This window comes from Mastomys coucha, unplaced genomic scaffold, assembly GCF_008632895.1.
Source record: "Mastomys coucha isolate ucsf_1 unplaced genomic scaffold, UCSF_Mcou_1 pScaffold7, whole genome shotgun sequence".
Classification (NCBI taxonomy): Eukaryota; Metazoa; Chordata; class Mammalia; order Rodentia; family Muridae; genus Mastomys; species Mastomys coucha.
In genome coordinates, this window is record NW_022196913.1 from 104566278 (window position 1) to 104589980 (window position 23703).

The 23703-nt window shown below is 38.7% G+C and overlaps 1 protein-coding gene across 5 annotated transcripts in view; it reads right to left on the reverse strand.

The window, feature by feature from the left end:
- Positions 1-23703, reverse strand: part of Tmem71 (transmembrane protein 71) — a 69880-nt gene that overhangs the window by 34619 nt on the left and 11558 nt on the right. For 3 of the 5 annotated variants that reach the window (XM_031359291.1, XM_031359289.1, XM_031359292.1), the window contains exons 3-8: positions 20776-21015; positions 19981-20506; positions 18440-18521; positions 16902-16962; positions 12873-13085; positions 9610-9758 (exon numbers count right to left, since the gene is read on the reverse strand). In XM_031359291.1, coding sequence (XP_031215151.1) covers positions 9610-9758; positions 12873-13085; positions 16902-16962; positions 18440-18479 — 463 coding nt within the window. In that variant the 5' untranslated portion in view covers positions 18480-18521; positions 19981-20506; positions 20776-21015. Of the gene's footprint in view, positions 1-9609; positions 9759-12872; positions 13086-13394; positions 13499-16901; positions 16963-18439; positions 18522-19980; positions 20507-20775; positions 21016-23703 lie in introns of those variants that run through there. The other 2 variants (XM_031359288.1, XM_031359290.1) reach the window with 2 other exon arrangements.

Genomic DNA, 23703 nt, shown 5'->3' on the forward strand with positions numbered 1-23703 from the left:
TCTCTCTCTCTCTCTCTCTCTCTCTCTCTCTCTCTCTCTCTGTGTGTGTGTATGTGTGTGTGTGTGTGCGTGTGTATGTGTGTGTGTATCTGTCTGTCTCTATGTATGTGTGAAGGAGGTATGGGGAGTCTGCCATTCTTATCGATCTATCTCTCTATCTCTATCTCTCTCTAGCTATCTACCTATCTATCTATCTATATCTGTGTGTATATACATATTTCCAATGATGCTGTTGTACCTTTTAGTTATGTTTCTATGACGAAACACCCTGACCAAAAGCAATTTGGCAGAAGAAAAGAAGTGTTTGTTTGGCTTAAAATTCCATGTTACAGTCCATCATTTTGGGTAAGCCAAGGCAATAACTCAAGAAGCTAATCACATGGTACACTCCCAGTAAAGATTAGAGAGAAACAAGTGCACCCATCATGATGGCTTGCTTCTGCTCAGTCAGCTTCTTTCATTCTGAAGCTGCTCAGGGGCCCCAGCCAAAGCATTGATGCATCATCACATGGTGGCTTGAATCTATTAGCAAGCAAGATAATTGCACATAGACATGCACCACCTGATCTAGACAATGCCTCACTGAGCTCCCCTCTCTTGAGTAGCTATAAGTTGTGTTAAGTTGACAATAGAAACTAACCAGCAGAGTTGCCCTATGTACTGTTCCCAACAATCAGAACAAAAGCAACATTGCCTAGTTGCACTAGTGGAGGGGGTTAAGAGGAGCCTGCCTGGTACTGTTTTAATCTGTCCACATCCTTTGAGGTATAAACGACATAGCTTCAGAACAAAAATAAGCAAAGATGGGAGGAATGAGAATTTGGTAAAGGAATACAAATATAATGTAGTTACAAACAAGTGGCCTAGCAGAGTTCAGGGAACATACAGTTTTACAAGATGGAGAACAGAGCACAGAAAGCATTGACTTTCCATCAAAAGAATAAAGGCTCCATTTATAGATGATAGATTGTTCCTTAGTAAGAATGTCACCATGTACATATTCATGTGGCATTTCGTCTGGATAAAACAGTGTACCATTTGATATGTTGTAAAACCCAGGTGGCTTTTGAAGAAATCATGAAATGATACCCTAACATCATGTAGGCAAGGACACAGGTTATCTCATCTTCAATCTCCAAGTGGTATTAGGTGATGAGTGGATTTATTTGAAGGATATGTGTGAGCATATGAGCCTTACACCTTTACAACATTAAACTTTATATCAGAGATAACTCCTACTTCTAACATGTCCATTCACAAATTTGGCATCTACTGAATGTTACTGTATATCACCCCACACTGTTGAGAAGCAATTGTGGAGTAGACAGGTGTCACCGTTTGTTTTGCGAGGTTTTTGTTCAGGTAAGAGCAGAGTAGCAGAATATATTTTGACAGGTGTCACTATAGAAACTCACTCTCTATAAACCACATTGAAATGCTGAATGAAATCTTGAATAGCAAATACAGGCTTTGTTTTATCATTCAAACAGAATACGTGGTGCAAATAGTTTCTAATGCATTCTCTTAAAATGGTTCTTTCACAAATACATTTTACTTACCCTGGAATTAGCCTACCAATGCTTCTAAAATAATAACCAAGTTTGATCTCAAACCCATGCAACACAAAGTTTGAAACGTGCCATGACAACTCCTAGAATCTTCAGGTATCTTCAACATAAAGTCATCATTGGATGATTCTGGGTTGTTGACTTTTGAGCTGAATCTAAGGTTTAAAGACCCTAAATATCCTAAATTAGAACTTTGCTGGAAAGGGTAAATACAATGAGTAAAAATGACTTTCAATTACATAGGAAATACTACAACTTGTCTAAACAGAGCAGAGGAGTGATTTGCTTCATCTAGCTTGAACATCTGAGGAATTCTCTCGTCTCTGCCTTTGATGGTCTGCATGATATCTATGATCAGCTTAGTTTCCCTTCTTTGTCCTTAGGTGAGAATTTGAAACAATGCAGAACACACTGGCTTGGTGACAAAGAAATTCACACAGATCAGGCAGAAGTCCTGCATAGAATGCAGGTATTTCCTGGGCTGACTTAAAAAAAATGGCACATATCCAACACACATTCTTTTAAAGCTGCAGGCTTAAGCTCAAAATAAAAGGTCATTCTCAGCAGGCAACCTGAGACTGATCACAACCCTAAACAAGAGCTGTAGCTCATGCTGACAGGGATGGGGGGGGGGGTAGAAAGGTGGGACTTAAAGTCATAATTAAAGGCCTGCAGATTAAAGGGTTCTATATGGCATGGAGAATGGCTCTTTATTCTTAAAGGGGGATATAAAATTAGAACAAACTCCCTTCAGGGATGCAATAGTCTATATTCCTTCATGAAAGACAAGGAGAGAGAGAGAGAGAGAGAGAGAGAGAGAGAGAGAGAGAGAGAGAGAGAGAGAGAGAGAGAGAGAGAAAGGGAAAAATATTCAGTAGCCCAGGTCCAGTCAGTGAATGGCGAAAACTATCATCTAACATTTTATAAGTGGATTTCAAGTTGTAATTTGTACTAATCTAAATAGTTACTATTTGTTCCATTAGTATTCGCCCTTGATACTACCAGAAGCCAGTATAAAGACTACTTGCAGCATCACTCAGTACAAACTACATGGTTTCCTTCAGAGAATGTCTAAGAGAGATGTTCACAACCTTGCATCACAAAGTGCACAGCAGTATCATCTCACGTGGGAAAGGAAAATAAATATGGCTATGAATGATGGAGAATCCTAGGTAAGAGATGCTCTAAAGACTCATACGATTGCTGCTTGGATTTTAGCTTTAACAAGCTGGCCTGACATTTGGGGAAATTATTTTCTAGTTAGAATTTTTTTTTAAAAATATAGGTGATATTGCAGATGAGAGAAAACAAATTATTTATCTCTATTACATTATTTCACACAAAGTAAGTTGAGACAATTTCGCCTTTGAACTGGACATCTAGGGAATTAACCCTCTATAAAAGAATTTTTTGATCTTTCCCTAGATTCTTCTAGGCTTAATACTTATCACATAATCTAAATCCCCTGAATTCACTGTGGGGAAAAATATAACTTTTGCTACATGCCCCTTATAAACCTGACCATATATAGTGACAGGATCTTTGGAAAGGACACAACTGAAGTGTGGTGAGGAATAGCTATGACTCTAAAATTATTTTAGAGAGAAAAGAACTAAAAAAGCAGAAGAAAAGAGAAAACAGTCAGGAAGGCTATTGTTTCCATGCATTGGGTACCTCAAGTGGAACAGTCTGAAGCTGATCTGTTGCTAGTTAACAATCAGAAAGGCTTCTTTCTCTGTCTCCACTGGTGTCAGGGGATACTCAGCACATAAGATGACTGAGGAAAGATGCCAGAAGAACTGAAGCAAGGTAGGCTTCAGTGACACCCAGGGGAAGCCCTCAAGCCAAAGGATCTCAGAAAGAGCAGCAGAAGGGGAAAAGACAGGTGCTTCACGGACGCTGAGCAAGGTCTGTTTATCTGATCTGTACACTTATTATATACCTTGCATGGATTGTTCTGTTCAAGGAACTAGAGGAGCCAAGTCATATTACAGGGAAAGTCTAGAAAAAAAAAGACTTCTGAGTATGCCTCATGGAACACAGGAAGACTTCACAGAAGAGGCAGGGCTGGATCAGAAACCTGGTGGATAAACACAAACTCTACCAGGTGAGAGTGGGAAGATAATGGAGCAGGTGCAGAGAGGGAAGATCAGAGGAAAAGGAGGACAAAGGCCAGACATCAGTCTGAAAGACAATATCCCAGTGAACATGTTCTACATGGCTGGATGGAAGAATGAGCCTAGGGAAGGACCACAAGATGATTCTGACTGGACTGAGTCCAGGTTCAAAGCTTCCTATCACACTCAGGATCTAAGATTATTCTGTGAGGAGTTTGAAGTCATTAATGAATATCTAGAATCAATGTAACATGATCCTTGTGGCTAAAGTACTCTAAGCAATGAGACCCAGAAGCTTGTGAGTCCTTACTGAAGGAAGAGGAGTGATTAAGGAATACTAATAGACTCTTGGGGTCTTCTTATAACAAGTGTTTTAAATAAGATGGTATTTAGATTGGGTAGTATCACTGTCTATGGCATAACTTAGATGCTGAGCCAATGAGCTAAGGCTTTCAGATAGGGGAGTCCCTGCCATACATTCATATTCTTTTCTCCCATTCTCCCATAGCTTCTGGACACCTGCTTAACAAGTTTAAGGATGCATCATTGCTGGTTGCCATGGAAAAGGAAAGTGTCAGGTAACCCATAAGGACCACACAGTAGAGCTGATCCCGGAGCAGGCTCACTGTAGCACCGCTCACAATAGTCAAAATACAGAGTCAAGTTGAGTCCACAGGTGAATGCATAAATGAAACGTGGCAAGTGTATGCAGTGAGATGTAATCAGCCTTAAATAGGGAAGATGATCCTGCTGCTTGCAACAACATGGAAGGACCTGCATGACTGTTTGCTAAGATAAATAAATCAGTCCACTTCTATAAAGATCTAAACTTCCAGAAACAGTAAATGCAGGAGTTGTTTCCAGGGCTTTAACAGTTAGAAGGTGGCAAAAAGTGAGAGTATAGCATTTCTGTTGCAATAAATGGATACGTTTTAAGGGTATGTGTGGCACAGTCTGGTGCATGTAGTTAACAATATGATATTTGTTTTTTAAAAGATAGATTATGCTGCATATTCTTAAAACACACCTACACCTACACCTACACACAAACACACAGAAGGATGTAAGGTGCCTTGGGAAGCTGTTTGGTATGTCCTTTATGCTAATTATGATGATAAGTAACAGGTGTTTGCACATATCTAACTCATTAAGTTATGCACATTAAATGTATATATTTTTGTGTATCAATTATACCTCAGTGAAGCTGTTAAAAACAGAGTAAGCCAGATGACCATATTAATATGGAAGTGAGAAAGGATCCAGGATATTCCTGGTTATAATCACGCATCCTAAAAAGCTATTCTATGATCCCAGGACATGAGGCAGGCTCACGGCAACAGGAAAAAAATATCCCTGTGCTGTTTCCCAGGACCACCTGATCTAACTTAGAGAAGTAGCCTTGAAAACTGAATGAAATAAAACAAAGGGTTCTTGCCTTGCGTCCTGTACATCCTACACAGAACTTTTAAATGATGGCGTTAAACCACAGAGAAAACATAAAAATCCTTAATACCCAAAATGACCAAGTAGATACATGTTTCTAAAAAGACAAGGTCTGTCCCAACTCATACTTTACTATGACTGATTTTCATCTTTTGATAAGTTTAATAATAAATGATTGGCTCCTACCACGCCAAACATTTCAGCAAATATTTTTAGTTGTATTATACTTGAAAGCATTAAGAGCTAAGGAAGAGCCTGTTCCATTCAATTATCCTTGTGAGAATTCTCTATTTTCTTTCAGGGTGACTCACAGCTCCACGACCACATTCCAAATTGCAGTTTGGAAGCTGGGGAGAGGGTGGCTCTCAGGAATGGCAAAAAAAAAAAAAAAAAAAAAAAAAATGCCAACAACTAAAGAATGAATTGCAACTAATGAGGAAAGGTGTCTCCCACAGCTGGAGAAGGGGTTAGATGAGGATAAATCCAGTCGGCAAAATATCCTCTAGTCTGAAAAATGAAGCTGGAGAAAATCAGGGGAAATAGTGTTTGATTACAGCCATGGCACGGAGAGAAAATAGCAAAACAATTTAATTTTGAATTCTTCTGGAGTCTTCTAACTAGGCCATATTTCCAGAGAAAAACAAACTGCTGATAAATCAAGAGGCTTTGGGTAAAACGGGAAAACAAGACGTCTGAGAAAACGTGATTACAGCTTACAGAAGAAATGAGAGCTTCCCAACTCTTGTACGTACCCAGGTTGACTAATTACTGATTTTTTGGAAGGGACGGTTTAATTTGTTATATTTAGAAGATATTTGACAACCATGAAAATTTTAATAAGATACCTCATGAATGTGTAGCATGACTGTGGTCCAACTGCTTTCAAGTTGTTTGGACAGATTTGGAAGAATCAACTACGGAAGGCAGATGCCAATTTCCAAATATGTGAAAATGGTCTTTGTAAAAGCCATTCCCTAGTGATGTAGTTAAAGTGCAAAATGTCTTCCATGAGCACATGGATTGGTCTCCAGTTGGTTTGGAAAGGCCATTGGAGTCCTTAGGAGGTGGACCTTTGCTGGAGGGCATAGTATTCCTTCAAGTAGGCCTTGAAGATTTATATCACAGCTCAACCTCCTTTTTTCTCTTTGCTTAAGAGACTCAGATACCATGTGACAAGCTGTTCCACTCTCCTGCCATCAGATCTTCCCTGCAGTGCTGGACCATATACCTTAAAACTGTGAGCCAAATAAGCCCTCCCTCCTCTAAGTTGCTTTTTTGTCTGAAATTTTGCCACAGAACATGAAAAGTAACTAAGACACTAGTTATAGTTACCAGGCACCACTTTCATGTTCTTCTCATCTTATAGAAATTCACTTCTCTTTGTCACTTACCATTTTTTTTCAAATTGCCTCTTTTAGGCCTTTATTTCAAAGACTATTCAAAGTCTTAATTTTTTATATTCACAATGATAAAGTAAATGCAAAAAAATATGTTAGACTGCTAAATACTGAGCATGTTCATTGGAAAACTGGAGGCTGGAGAGATGGTTCAGCAGTTAAAAGCATTTGACCCCAGTTTGGTTCCCAGCACCCATGTGGCAACTCACAACCATGTTTTAATAACAGCTCTAGGGAGCCATAGTATTTGGCTTTGGGGAGTACATCTACACAAAATTAAAAATAATAAAAAAATTAAATCTTTGTAGAGTGAATGTGTTGAGTAGAACATCAACCCATTGAATCAACATTGATACTTTTATTGAAGTACTGCATTGCATTTTCACAGCAACTCTACATGCGATTTTTCTTTGTCCTTATATTAATAAAGAAGTGGAAGATTAGAAAAGTTAATTGATGTGCCCAAGAACACTCAAGTCCGAAGAGGCAGCTCTAGGATGTGAATTCAGGGGCACTTAGCTCAAAAGAACACTCTGCTTTCCTATCTTCCAGAGTTGATATGGGCGAAATTTTTTCACACAGTCAACCAAACAAAATACATCCATATGTTAAACTTCTCCCACTTCCTCACAACCTCACTCAATCTGTCACAAACCTGTCAATTCTACATCAAAAAAAAAAAATATATCTTCCTTCTATATGCTCTGTATTTTCTTGGAATGTTTGATGCTTTTCTTTGCTTCTGAGCTCACACCAGCTACTCTCTGTGTAATCTTCCTTGCAGACTACTGGAAAACTAACAATGAAAACCCAAATCTGATGTGTCCTCATCCAGCTTAAGATGTTTCAAAATGCCCATGAATCATTAGATAAATTCTGTCTCCTCAATAAGGCACAGAAGGTTCTTCAGTCCTCTACCATCTGTCATTTCTGGTCCAGCTCTATGTCAGTCTCCTGTTTGTGTCCTGCTTAGATTTCCTTGTTTTTGGCAGAAACTAGAGTGTACTTGGTTTCATTAATCATTTGTTTCATCTGATGAGAAGGATGCTTCATTTGACATGTTCTTCTTTTAAAATGAGTCTAGTGGTATACACACACACACATACACATAAGAATCTTCCTATCATGCCAATCTTAATTCCTGGTTTTGTTAATATTCTGAAGCAGTATATATTGTTAACAATAGGGAAAACTGGATTGATGGTACAAGATTTTAATCTCACCACTTTCTGCTTAATTTTCTCTGTGCAAGCCACAGTTTTTAACATGATCAATAATGTTTTGTCATTTCCACCAACAAAGTACAATTTCCATAGGAATAAGCTGCTTTATTGGCTTTGTTCAACACTATATTCAGAATATAAACAGTTTTAGTCTTAGTAAATATATATTTACTACATATACTTATACATTACATTATATATGTACACATACACACACACTTAAAAATTTTTAAATTTTAAAATTAAAGGAGTAAATTCTTATAGAGTTCTCAATCTGAGACCACACATTGGAATAGTCCATTCTCACAAACAAATATGTATCTGAGTTGTCAGAGTCAAATGCATATAAGGGAAAGGAAAGAAGGTGAAATTAAAGGCAGGACCAGAGACATGGGATCAAGGAAAGAAGAATTGTACAGGCAGCCCTGCTCAGATGGGGTTCATTTTGAGTTTAGCTCTCTGCTATTCATTTGACATTTTTTTGTTGTTCTGGACTCTCCATTCTCGTTTTGTACTGGTTGCTACAAATTTAAGCCAGTTCTGACTAAGAAGCGTGAGAAAGTCAAACAAATGTATATGTGACAGGAAGGAATGACTAGCCACCATATTTATGTATGGTGTGTATATATGTACATACACACACACATATATTATAATATATTACATATATTATATATATACATATATACAAATATGTATGTGTGAATATATACACATATATTTTATTACTATACACACTATATATATATATATGTATATATATATATATATATATTGTGTGTGTGTGTGTGTGTGTGTGTGTGTGTGTGTGTGTGTCTTGGAACATCTAGATTCCTAGTAATTGGAAGGCAGCATAGAAATGGTAGAAATGTCATTTATGTTCCCATCTACCTAATAAGCCACTCATTTCTTAAGACCCTCTTGGATGTTATCATACCTGAAACCCTTATGGTCTTATCTAAAATAAGCTCATATAACCTTTCTGGCTTATGTATTAGCTTCCTCTCCTCCATTCTTTCCATTTTCCTAACCGTGCTGTATCACTTAAGGCATTATACTATAGCTTTTGGAAACACATTTCCCTCCCTATCTGAGAAAAGTGTTTCCTATTAGGGTTTTGTCTTATTCAACTTAGAACAAGTGCTTCATCCAGTTGTTTCCATACAGCACGTAGTCAAGGATTTGATGAATGAATAACAGGAAAACAGGCTTGGAGTTTCCATCACTGCATTTATATACCTACATTTGAATGGAGGAATACATAAGCACACACACACACACACACACACACACATATATATATGTATATATATGTATATAATGTATATATATACATATATATTAGCTATGTCATTTCTATATATATGTATCATCTATTTCAACAGAACACACATTTGTATATGCATATGGGTGCATATGCCTTGTTTTTAAACTAAAACAATTGAGACTTAATGAAGTTACTATCCCAGTATGCTCAAACTGAGATTTGAATCCTGATTCCAGAACATAGTTTCCAATACATGTCTTGCAAGATTGCCTTCATTATTATTTCTTCTCACATCTATTCTATACATCGAAATCCATATTGGAAATGTACCAATATACTTTGAGTATTACAACAGTCTGATGGAGATATTTAAACTCTCATTTTTTTGCATGACATGAATACCTTTGTATTTTAGTCATAACAAGTACAGAAACATGAGAATGAAACTTTAATCTCTGGCTTTACCCTCTCCATTAAAATATTAGTCATCTCTGATCTGTGCTTTGGGCCAAGACTAAGACTGTCATTCAGACATGGCATCTTGTCATGGAATGAAAATGCATAGATCATCATTCTCACTGTAGTGGTACCTACCAAGGTTCCTGATTCCATCCAGCCAGAGATCCTCACTTGGGAGTGAGTCGACATCTTCAAAGATACTTCCATGCAGCCAAGACTTAGAGCCTCGGGGGTCCAAGAGAGAAGAAAGAGAACGGTGGGTTCTCTTCTTCTTTCTAAATATTCTGGGAAGAAATGAAAGCAGGATGATGAACAGCAAGTAGCAGTCACTTTGAGTTGGAAGCAATCCAGTGGTAATGACTTGACACACACAGTAAGTACAACCCAAATTCATATATCCAAGTAATTGTGATTTTTTTCCACCAATGTATTTGAAAGCTATGTTGATTTACTGTTCTGAATAGTTTTGTGTGAACTTGACATAAGCTAGAGTCATCAAAGAGGAAGGAAAGTCAATTGAGAAAATGGCCATAAGACTGGGCTGCAAGCAAACTAGTAGGGCATTTAGTTAGTGATTGATATGGGAGGGCCAAGCCATTGTGGGTGATGCCATAACTGGGCTTATGGTCCTGGATTCTATAAGAAAGCAAGCTGAGAGAGCCAGGACGACCAAGCCAGTTAGTCGCACTCATCCATGGCTTCTTCATTAGTTCCTGCTTCCACATTCCTGTACTTCCTATGTTTGATGATGAATTGTTATATGGAAATGTGTATGAGTGAAATAAACCCTTTCTTCCCCTGGTTGCTCTTTTTTTATTACTATACAAACTTCATGAAACTGTTAGCACTATGCAACACGTAATTTGAGGAAACCTAAATTTATACTCCTGGACCATGGTTAGTTACCTCATCTTTCTCTAGAATAAATGATTTCTTATCTCCTTTGAGATGAGGGTTATGGGTTTTTTTTTTTTTTGACAGCTAAAGGTATATAACTGAAAGGATCTTGGAAAACTCAGGATAAACAAATGAACTATTAACCAAACCAAGGGAGATCTGAACCCAAGAAACAACTCACAAACATCCACCCAAGGAAGCAGCTCTGGATGATTGGGCACAAATGACCCATACTTAATACCAGCTCTGATTCCAGTGACAGCTCTGGTGAAAAGTATATCCATTTAGGGGTCCAAAGTTTGGGAAAATATTTGTTGATATAAAACCACAGCTTTCTCCTCAAGGAAAATAGTTCGTTCTTGGGCTGGAGAGATGGCTCAGTGGCTAAGAGCACTGACTGCTCTTCCAGAGGTCCTGAGTTCAATTCTCAGCAGCCACATGGTGGATTACAACCATCAGTAATGGGATCTGATGCCCTCTTCCGGTATATCTGAAGACAGCTACAATGCCCTCATATGCATAAAGAAATTGTTTATTCTGAAGCCAAATTTGAGTGATCATAACTCAGGAGTATGAAATTCGGGTACCTAAGTCTGTGTTCCTGTGACATGGTCCTTCATATTTGGCTCCATAGTAAGTAATCTTTAATCCCTTTAAAATTAGAGTTGTGTTTATTACATGAAAAGATCCTTGGACTTATGTAAATGGTAGTGAGATATAGACTAAACTATGTGTAGAAGGTGGCCATGGTCTACCTTCTTGGAAACTGACAAGGCACTGAAAATACTGGAGAGTCCTTCATGCACCTCACTCTGTTCCAGGTAGCCCTCTCTGCATAGATAAACCCATGTGATCCACAGAACAGCCCTATGAGGTAGGTACTACTGTTATCCCATTTTTGAGATTGGGAAAGGAGGCCCAGAGAGGTTATATTATTTTGTAAGGCCATGCAATTGGAAAACAACATATCTTGGAAGAAATCTAATCAATCTGAGTCCACAGGCACTGGTCCTGGCCATCATGTTATGTTTGAGATATAAGCTCAGAAGAATTACTTGGAAAGGGCCCACAGAGTAATAGAAGGGCAAGCTAATTGAAAATTGGTGAAGCTCCTGGGATAAGTGAGCCATAAACTGTATGAGATGATTGCTGAAAAATAAGTATGTTTCATATTGGGTCATGGTAGGAAATAAAGCTGGAAAGATATAAAGGGACAGATATTAAAGAACCCTGCATGTTTCCTTGGGGGACATGGGGCTTAATGTTAGTGTAAAAGACACCACAGGAGTGTATCTTGGAGAATGGAGGGGTAATGACTTTTATTTCCAAAGACTTAGCCACAGAAGAGGGCTTGAAGGAGTGGGACCAAGGGCAAAGAAATATTGAAAGTTCATGATAAGGTCAGTTCTTGGGCACTTATCTGGGATGTGCTAAGGCCTGTTACCAACACATTATGTTAGTGAGAAATGCTAAGGGGCTAAAATAGAGCCAAGTAACATGAAGAGAAAATGGATTGATTTTATTATGGCAGCATTTTACTGTTCTATGGGGTATCTGGAATCGCTCATAGAAGAAGTATTTTAAAGTGGTGTTTCCACAGTGTAAAGGTATGCTAGAGAAAGTCTTTGGTTTCATTTATTAAATTTGTTTAGTGTGTGTGTGTGTGTGTGTGTGTGTGTGTGTGTGTGTGTGTGTAAGTCAAAGGTCAACCCTGAATATCTTTCTCTATCATTTTCCATCTTATTTTTTTAAGACAACGCCACAGTTGAACCTGGAGCTTTCTGGTTTAACTAAATTGGTTGGCCAATGAGTTTCAGAACTGAACATGCCTCTGCTCCCTCTGCCCCCTCTGCCCCCTCTATCCCCTCTGCCCCCTCTGCCCCCTCTGCCCCCTCTGCCTCTCCAGCACTGGAATTACAGATGCACAAGGCTGTGACTGGCTTTTGTGTGGATGCTAGGGATCTGAGTTCATGGCCTCATGCTTGAACACAAGGAATTTGACCTCCTGAGCCATTTTCACAGGTCCTAAGCTCTAAGTATCCATTACTATCAATTAGTATAATTTTAGCCTTCTTTCTCACAAGAAGTCCCTTTCTTAAGCTGTTTCCCATCAACTACTTGTGTTCTCCCAATTGTATCAGGGTTTCTCAGAGTCCTTTGGCTTTACCTTTATCATGAAACTCCATTTCCTACTTCATTTTAGCAGACATGCTATGTCTTTTACAATTCACTATCACCATTTCTACGAAGCTTATATTACCTGTCCTCCAAGTGAAACTGGTGTCCTTCTCTTTCCCTCCACTGTCCTTGATACCAATTTTCACCCCAGCATGTGGATCTCTTTGTTTTACTTTTATTTGCCTTTATGTTGATTTTACATGATTTCAGTTTCTTTTTTATTACCATACTCTTGAGCAGCAGTGAGCTGCTCGTAAGTGTGCATATAGATGAATGGTAGGCAGAATGGTCTTAAGATGCCTAACACAACATCCTCTACTTACCTCACTAAGTTCTCCTTGTACATCACACTGGTATGGGAGGGGTTCAGTGTGATGTGGCCATCTGGGTCACAGATGAAACTGTCCTCAGTCCAAATATAGTAGCCATTCGTGAGGAGTCGGGGGCTTCTGCGGCAGATATAGTGGGAGCCTGTCAGGGGGTCTATAGAGCAGCATTCAAAAGAACTGTCTCCATCCAGGAAGTCACAAGTAAAGCTAAAGAGAAAAAAAGGAAAGTTCTGCCATGTACAGAGATGTAAAGACAATTATACAAGTCCCATATGACCATGTAGTCATTGTGAAAGAAACTCCGTTCTTCACATTCATGACGCCAACTACTTCCACAGCCCTTATCAATGGTGCTCTTAACCACCAGGGCTTAGGCGTTGAACCACACAGCATTTAGTTGTTTTCTATTTTGAACTCTAGTGACAACATTGTGGAGAATGAGCCTCTTCACCTTAGGCTAGATCTATACTCTTGATATTAGTCCATTTATTTAAAAAAATGGAAATATCACCCAACTTCCTTCTGAGATGTTGAAATTCACTGTGCCCTTCATTCAATTCAGCTCCTTTCATGTGCCACATCACTGCCTTTGCCACTGTAATAGAGAAATTATGATTTCCTTTGTTTTCAATTTTCTATTTGGGAAGCATTCAGCTGCCAGGTAGCAACTTCTATATCTTAACCAAATCTTTTCTTTTCTGTACTTTCGCCACTCATACAACTCATCTCTCTATGGTGGAAGGTGACTTTGAACCATTTGCTGTTTTACTCTGGCTTCTTTTCTCTGCTTCCTAATGAACGCAACCTTTTCTTTCTTGTGACAGGAAAGGGGCACTTAGGTGTATCCATCCAGAGGAGAGTGATCATCACCTCCCTCATTACATAATTCCTTTCTTAAGTTATGAAGCCTTTTAGATCATCTACCTCCACCACCAACATAGACCAATTGTCAATTTCTAGTACTTTCTCCATACAGCTTGTCATGTCATCTGTGCAAATGTCTGTGTCAACTTCACATGAGAAGTATCAACATTCTTCACAGTATGTTGTAGAACCAAGGAGTGGAAGGTTTGCATCTAACAAGAGCTAGGTTTTCACTTTGGGTTTTAATCATAAATCTGCAAAATGTTATGTATTCTTCCCACAAATTAGTATCCTATAATCAAATTTCTGTACATTGAAGGTTATTTAAGCCTTATAGAATTTCTATAAAGATGTCATAATTTTATGGACATTTCTTAACACTGATGTCTTCCATTGTCTAAAAACTCTAAACTGAACCATTGGCTACTATTTATATATATTCATGTTTTAAACTTTGGGGGCATTCTAACTGTCTTGGTTTGCTTTTTTTGTTGCTCTAATAAAACCTTCTGACTAAAGTCAACTTGTGGAGAAAATAGTTCATTTTGCCTTATAGCTTATAGTCTATCCTATACATCCATACAGATAAGGCAGAGACTCCAGGCAGGAGCTTAAAGCAGATATTTGAAGGAATACTACCTACTGGCTCACTTTCTTTAGATTGCTAAGCTAATTTTCTTACACGGCCCAGGTCCACCTGTCTACAGATGGCAATATTCACAGATGTCAGGACCCTTCTAAATCAAATAACAATAAAGAAAACACCTCGCAGGTATGCCCATAGGCTAATTGAAATTGAGGCAATTCTTCAGTTGAGAGTTTTTGCTTTCCAAGTGACTCTATGTTGTGTCAAGTTAACACATGAAACCACCTATGACACTACCTATATCAGTACGATGCTTTAGATGTCTTTATATAATTTAATTAAAGTGTAACTCTATGTGAAAGCTAATAAGCTAGTAAGGAGACCAAGAAAAAATAGAATGAGTGATGAGAAAAGAAAGAAAGAAAGGTAGAAGAAGGGTTGGTGACAGGTGTTAAGGAGGAAGAGAGATGTTTAAAGAAAAAAGAGGGTAGGGGAGAGGAGAGAGAAGAGAATCACTAAAATACACTATGTTCAAAAAATGCAACAGAAGTTTCTAATACTTTTATGCTAATTTAAAAATATTTATAAACCGTTCTTACTGAAGTTATCTAGTCCCTACTTTAAATCATTGATGAGATAATGAATGGTACAGGTACAGAGACCAGAGACTTTGGGAATTTCAGGAATGAATTCTGTCCAGAGAAGCCTGGACTATTTCATCTCAGGGTCATTTTGCTCATCACTTCCTCTCTGTATAGATAAATAAAAGAAAACACCAGTAAGATACTATTTGCTTATAATCTTGATGCCCTATATGAGTGAGTCACTCATTTCTATTTTGGGGGTGGGTGGGGTGGGGCTACTACCCTATACTTTTCTCTCATACTATTTGCATTCTCAAAAATCGGAACTGGAAGTATCCATAATGCACTAGGCACGTGGAAATTATAGTGCACTGGACCTGTATTTCTAGCTGCTTTTTCAGGTTCAGTCTTTAACAACCTCAGTTTCTCTAGCCCTGGGCATCTCTCTTCTCAAATGTCCTTAATATTTTCTTCCTCATTTCTTGACTGAACATAAAATGGAAATATTCTTGCAGCATCAATAGGCTAGTAAATAGTAATAGAGAGAGTTTACAGTGCTATCAAATATTTTTAGTTGTTAACAAAACTACTTCTAGCACTTGACTCTCACTTGAGTTATATTGGAGGAATTCCAGTAGCTGGCTATCTTTCAATAGGCTCTTTTCAATGGATTTCAGAAACCTAACCACCCATACAACCAGCAACTTGTTCAACTGTCCAAATACCAGTCCTTTCTAGTCTTGAGTGATGATTAATCAAGTCCTGGAAGAGTGTTGTTTCCTGGTATTGATGATGAGACAAATCCCAGTACTTCCTTACATCATTTTAAAATTTTGTGTAGTTATCCAAATGCTGCTAGATTATAAGCTATGTCTCACTCTCTCTTTGTGTATTTCCTGCAGGGCTTACTGCTTTTTTACAATTTAAAAACCTATGAACAATTGAAATATGTAGTTATTGTTAATAAAATACTAATAGATACCACTTATTAAATTGGCACCATGGATCTAGCCCCAAGGGTTTTTTTCTGCCCTTTGCAAATCTCTCTAAAAGTTCAGGATACTTATGCTATGAGTATGTAACATAAAAAAGTGAAGATTCAGAAGGACAAATTACTTAGCTATTTTATACAACTAGTATCCAGGGGAGTAGGATGCAACCCTAGTTAAATGGATCCAACACAAATTCATATTTCTGCTTGCATATCCTTAGCTGACTCATGTGTTAGTGTCAGAAGGCCTGATGCCTACAGGAAGGACAGGTTCTAATATCAGGATTAGATTCCCTTCATCTTGCAAGTGTACTTCAGAAAATGGTAAGGGAAACTTCAGCTAATGACTATAAAAGAAATAAGGGGTAGACAGAAGCTCAATTAGAAAAATCACAGGAAGGAAAACAAGGATCCCCTTGAAGGTTGGTCCCCACTTGGTGAAACTGTTTGGGAAGGATTGGAAGGCGTGGCTTTATTAAAGGAAGAGTGTCAGTGGCCTTTGAGGTTTAGAAAGCTCACATCTGTCCCAGTTAGTTCTTGATCTGCCTTGTGCTCTGGATTATATGTAAGCTCTCAAGTACTATGCCTGCCTGCTTGTTGACATGCTTCCTTCCATGGTGGTCATGTGTAAAATGATTCTACTATAGCAATACTCTAGAATTTTAAGCTTCCATAAATGATTTCTTCTATAATTTGTCTTGGTAACTGTGTCTTGTCACAGCAATAGAAAGCAACAAAGATACCAAGTTAAGAAAATAAATCATCCCAGCAATATCTGATATTCCATTCAATAGACATCTGTTATATACTCACACACACAAAAAAAGAATAACCCATTCTAACTCATTTTTAAAGTAGACAAGTTTTCAGTAGTTAATGCAGGGGACTGAAAATATATATCTATGGTAATCCTGGATGATGTGTACAATAGTGCTTTTAAAAGAAGACAAAGTAAGATGGGCAGGAAGGGAGTTTGACAGAGAAAGTCCCCAACATACCTTGGGAAAAGATTTGTGGGGGACAGCTTTCCAGAAGGTCCTCTGTCTGACCTGGAGGAATCTACATAAGGGAATGAGAGAGAATTTTCAATATTTCACCAACATGTATGACCATGATTAGCTGCAAGGGTGACACATGGGCAGTTATGCCTGGCTTATGTTCCAGCCTTAGCAGGAAGACAGCAGTGTGGTAGAGTGGTGCGAACAGCTAGTTTTCAGAGAATCCACCAACATGTCTCCCATCCCCTATGGGAAGCATAAAGTCTAGGAGCCTCTATTTTATTTCATTCTCATACTCCATAGTCCTTGAAGGCTTTTTTTAGTGCTGGGTGATAAATCATGACCACCACACAGAGCTTATGAATGGAAGAGAGAAAGCATCTTGTCTGAAGTTTAAAAAAAATTCAAATCAGTCGCCCAGTGTGTTGGTTATTGTAGCTAACTCCATGGGAGGGAATCCAGTCACTGCCAAAGAGTTTTGGTATTAGTTAGTGCTTTGTAAGACACAGATGGCATTGTAGGGGTGGAGTACAAAGCTTAGATTTGTGTGTGTTCAAGTGTGTGTGTGTGTGTGTGTGTGTGTGTGTGTGTGTGTGTGTGTGTATGTGTGTGTGTTCCTCTATGGTTCTTCAGCTTGTTTGAGACCAGGTCTCTCACTGAACCTGGATCTCATCAGTTCTACTAGGGCGCCTGTCCAGTACTGGGATTACAGGTTCATGCCATCAAACCCAGTCCTTTATGTGGGCTGTGTGAATGTGAATTCAGATTCTCATGTTTGGATGGTGAACCTTTTATGTGATAGCACCCCTCTCCAGGCCTAGGGTTGATTTTATTGTTCTAAAATAGATGACTCTTAAAACTATGAAGCCTGTAAAGCCTTCATTAAAGAAGATTTAAGTTGCAGCTATGATAATGGGCCTCACTTGTAGGAGGGCTGCAGGTGATTAATAGTCTAAACTCTATCACAGAATTTTACAAAAGGCAATGATAGTATTAAGATTTACAACAGTCTGGCTCAGAGAAACTTGATTTCCTTGCTGACGATTACTACTGAAAACAAATAAGGTAATTTAGACTTTCAGCTTGGGCTGTTATTTTATTAGTTAAAAAAAAATGTGGGTGTGAGAAAGAAGGTTACAAAGAGAGTTGGGAGAGAAAAATAAGAGGAAGGAAGAAACTCAAAACCACTACCGTTCGAACAACGCCCTTATTTCTGCAAGTTGTAATCAATCTTTCAGCATTTTTTGTAGACAGTTTTGCATCTTAATAGTAGCCAATAAATGCTCTCCTTTCACATTTATGCATAGCATCTAAAAAATAGTGATTTTTTTTTAATCTTAAAAGGAAAAAAATGCCACATTTTTCTCAAGGAAAGAAATGAAGTCAAAATCATTGCCAAAGCGCACACTGGCATTTAAAAAAACACAAGCTACTGACAGATGGCTAATGGTCTGAGTATCAGCAAAATCAAAGCAAGGAAATTGCTAAGAGGACTCTAATCGTTCAAAGATAATTGCACAGAGCAGTTTCACATTTACTTGCTACTGGTGTCGACATCAGTGGAGAGACTCGGTACATCTTGAGAAGGCCGCTTGTTCAAACTTCACAGATTTTTTTTTTCTGCAAAAGATGTTGAAAAAAGAGATGGACTATGTATTAAAAATAGACAAATGATGCCAAAACAGATGGCGTCTACTAATTGCACTAGTCAGATTTGTTTGCTGAAATAGTACAGAGATGTAGGATTGGAGAAGCAGAGCAGATTGTGGGACTTCAGTGAGGTGCTACCTGCTTTAAAGACTTTAAATTCTATTTTTCATTGTCTCATTCCTTAAGTCTGAATATTCTGTAAATAACAACACCATTTTGAGAGAAAAGCAATACTTACAAAGGTTTTTTTGTCATCCAAATTAAATAGTTTTTTTGTTACTTAATTAAGAAATCTGAAAAAGAGACTGGTTCTAGAGTCGTTGAAACAAATGTGTATTTAAAGCAGCCAACAGAACGTAGTTTCATTATTGAGTTGCAGAAAGTGCTTGGAGACAGTTGCCTGCCTTTTGCGTGTGTGTGTGTGTGTGTGTGTGTGTGTGTGTGTGTGTGTGTGTGTCAACAACATGAACCACTGACATGTGGCCATGGAGAAGGTCAGTGCTTTTTGTGGTGGCTATCAGTCTGAACATTCCTTAACAGCATAAGCTACACTGAGCTACAAATAGCCCACCACAACCCAGATTACAAAGCCACATTCCTGAACACTTAGAGTTTACTTTTTTTTACTTTTCAATGTCAAAGTAAGCGTGCTTCAAAGCATGCGATTTGTGTAAATAGTGATCAGTTACCTCATCACATAGTTCTATCTCCATGTAGCTACTGAAGTACATAAATTATATACGTGTATACATATACATATGTTTATGTGTATGTAAATATATATGTATAATACTACTCTAGCAGTTTTATAAGGTGACATGAGAGCCTTTTATGATCCAGTAGTTCTGTCCCTACTTTTTGGAAAGATGTCAACTAATAATTGATTGCTGCAACATAACACATTAAATCAATCACATCAACTCTAAGATTCAAGCTAGATTATTTTAATAATGTATTATTACCCTTTCAAGGAATCATATACTCCAGCTTATAAGATCACTTTAAAGAACACAGGAGAACTTTCTAGCATTCTTTGGAAGATTTCTAAATAAAAACACATTTTTTTTTTTTAAAAAAGAAAATCACTGGCTTGAAAAAGAAGATGATATTGCATACAAGCGAGCATACTAGCATGTCCCTTGTGACTTCAGCACAACAAGAATTTGTCCAATCCAAATGACTGTAGTTAGATTTCCTCAAGCAGTAAGCTTAGTTTTAAGGCAAGACATTCTGCAGCAGAAAGCAAGGTCTCACTGTTTGATCTCATAAAAGCGAGTAGCCGTGTACAGCGAGCATAACGCCAGTTAGTCAAGAATTAGTAACTGTGAAAACAACTTGCATTAACAGCTCGAGAACTTTTCAAGAAACAGACTACGTCTACCAGCTCATCAAAGCAATGCATCTGTTCTGAAATGTAACTTGCTCATACATATTCCTCCACAGGGAGTCCCCAGGCTCTTCTTCCAACTGATAAATGACAGGAGGATTATTGAAACATGACGCTTTCCTGTGGTTGGTAGTGCAGAAAGCTGGACCGAGCTGTTCTTCAGCTGAAAAATCCCATCAGAATGTCAACAGGTGCAGAAGTTACTTCCCGAAGGGAATCCGTCTTTCCTTCTGGTGAAAGCGGACCATGTCCCTGCCACATTCACAGGGCAGTTTGGTCTTTAGGAGCCTCTGGATCTTTCAGCTGTTTCCTAGAATAGCATAGCTTGTCATTCTTGGGAGTTAAGTCTCCCGGCCCTTGTTTACTTTCAATATCAGCCTTTTCGAACTAGAGGCAGGGCAGCAGAATGAGGTCATACTTCCTGTCACGATCACATCAGTGGTGTTCACATAGTGAATACAGCAGATCTCCTTGACCATCAGAAGGGAACAGGCAACCCAGAGTCAGGTCAACTCGATATACTGTGATCAATGAGGGATGCTTCTCAGAGCCTCTGTGTCACTTCAACCTGCATAAACATGAGAAAAATTAAGCAATGCTTCGTTTGTCAATTTCTGATTACATTCAGTTATGAGTAGTTTATAGTTATGCTCTTGCCCCAACTAACCTACATATGTCAAAGATAATATATCAATGCTATTGAGTTCAAGATGTTATAAAAGAATATAAAAATGTGATTGTATGAGAATTTCCATGGTATTGATATGTTGAATCAAAAAAAATTTTTGATTTTTCTAAATGTTCGATGGGTGTCATTCTGCATTTACATTTTATTACCGTTCAAATCCCGCTGTGCTTCTGTACACATCTATGCTCTCTAAGCAGCAGAAGAAGCATTTACTCCAGAAACATTGAGGTAACACCAGGAAGTAGAAGGAGCATGGGTTTCACAGGCTCACAGGCAATGATTAATACGGTCTTTCATGCTAGCTGTGGGACCTCAGACATGTGGCTTAGCATCTTGGAGTTGCAATTTTCTCAAATTTAAATATAGTAGTCTATAGTCCCAAGGTTAAACTGGAAAATCAAATGAGAAGAAAGAAGAAAGAAATGGTTAGGTACCTGAGGAAATGTGCAAGATGTACTCCTTGTTGGATTTTGTGAACTTCTCTTTGGAGAGTTTGGTTGTTCGGGCTGGTGGAGAAGTTGGTGTTATCAATTCTTGGGAACTGTTGCAGCACCAAAATGTTGTTGATGTCGGGAGACATCAGTATTATGTCCTACACAGAATCCCACATTCTCTCCACCTCCATTGTCTCTCCCTGGGGCTCCACTTACTACCTCACTCTGCCTGTATTTTATGCTAACATTCCAACTGTTTACTTGGACTCTATCCAACACATTATGCACACACATATCTCACTGTGGGAATCTGATTATGTCATTCCTTAAATTAAAACTTTCAATGAAGCATCTTTGCTACTCTCCAATAATAAGTTCAAAATCATCCCTGCAGCCTAGGAGGCCACCTGAGGTCTGGTGTTGCCTTAGTTTTAGCCTTCTACTGCACATATTCTGTCTTCTAAAATTTGATCACGCTGATCTTTAGCCTTTCATCTTATTCACTTTTGCTTTCACCTTGGAGCATATCACCATTGCTTCTACACCTTGTTCCTAAGTAATGTCTTCTATAACTCTCTCTGACCTACCTAAGGCAAGTTAGGAAGTCTACAGCTCTCTACGCTTTTCATTTGGACTGTGTATCATAGCTACAGTTAATGAATCAAGAGTCTGTGTTCCATCTCCTGCTGTGTGGTGAGTGTTGGGAGCTTAAGGCCTATGCTTTCCTTGTTATCTATCATGGTTTTTATGTTTAGCATGAGGTCTAGGACACATTAGGAATTTAAAAATATATGAGTTGCATGACTACCATCTACCTCACTCTGGGCTTTTTGCCACACACAGTACAGAATTTTATTAGGGCCTGACATTGTTCTTATGGCCAGAGTCTGGGAAAGCAAGAAATCTGGAAAGAGTTGCAAGGCTGTCATTTTATCACAGAAATTACTCCATAGTAAGAGCAAATATCCAAACCTTAGTTGTTTGTAGTGATATACTTTCTCAGGTGACTTTGTAATTGGTTACCATGGCTAAACTGAGCTTTACCTAGAACTCTTTCCATTTCATTTTTACCCAGCAATCTGTGAAGAATATGAAATGTGGAAATGGAGCAGGAACCTTGGCTGGTTATGTGAGGGTCCCTGTGTTGCCTCGTTGAACTCTCAGCTTGGCACAATCAAGAGTCAAAAGAGCCGGGCAGTGGTGGCGCACGCCTTTAATCCCAGCACTTGGGAGGCAGAGGCAGGCGGATTTCTGAGTTTGAGGCCACCCTTGTCTACAGAGTGAGTTCCAGGACAGCCAGGGCTACTCAGAGAAACCCTGTCTTGAAAATACAAAAAAAAAAAAAATCGACAGAGACAAGAGTCTTAACTGAGAAATTGCCTAGATCTTTTTGGCCTGTGGACATATTTGGAGTCGGGTGGATCGTGATGGTTCATGGAGGAAGATCCAGCCTACTGTTGGCAGCACCATTTAGTGGGCTATATAAGAGTAGAGAGAGCTAACTGAGAGCAAGCAAGCAAGGCTGTGTATATTCTGTCTTTGCTTTTAACTGTCAATGTGACAGCCTTATATAGCTGCTTCTGTTTCTGCCTTGACTTCCCCAAAGTGATGCACTGCAGCCTGGAACTGCAATCCATGCTCTTTCCTCCCCTATGTTGTTTTTGGTCAGGGTATGTGTCACAACAACTAAGACAATCCATGCAAGTCAGACTATGTTTGTATCCTGTTTATGCATGGGACATTTGGATCTCTCTGTGGACTAAACTCAAGGCCCCAGTCCCTACTGAGTCCTCTTCACTAGGTTCGCAAAGCCTAGTCTAGAAAAAACCATCAGATTCTCTTAAAGCATCTTAGGTAATAAGGGTTGGGACTCTCAGGTGGAAACAGGTCAACATGGCTGTCACTGACTCATCTGATTCGAGTTGTTCTTATGCATCCCAGCTTTTATTGCTCTGCTCTCTTCCATAGCTATCTTCTGAACCTGACTAATTGTCCTTTGAACTCCCATTCTGTACCACTGATAAGAACACCAAACTTGACTCTCCAACTAGTATGTATATTTGTGTGAGGTTTAATTCCTAGTTTACAATTGCATGCCCCACATCATTCCTAGTTATTCTCCTCTGCTTCAACTGGACTAAAATGCCTATCCTGTATTGGCTATACAATGTGCTTCGGACCATTATTGTATTTTATTTTTATGTTACTGGGTATTGACCTTAAGAATTTACACACACTAGGCAAGTACCCTACCTATAGCTAAAGTCCAAGCCCTTTGCTGTCACTACTTTAGTACCAAGGCTCAAGAATCAGCCTCATAATGAATATATCCCCTTGATTTAAAAAACATCTAGGCTTTTTAATTTTTATTTTATGTATATTAAGTGCACTCAGTGACCAAGTAGGACAAAAGAGAACACTGGATCCCCTGAAACAGGAGTTACAGATGGTTGTGAGTTATGATGTAGGTTCTGGGAACCTAACAAGGGTTCTCTGCAAGAGCAACAAGAGTTCTTAACAGATGATCCATCTCTCCAGCTCAGACAATCCAATTGTAAAGCAGACGAGAAAGAGAGAGAGGGAGAGAGAGAGAAGGAGGGAGGTAGGGAGGGATGGAGGGAGAGAGGGAGGGAAGGAGGGAGG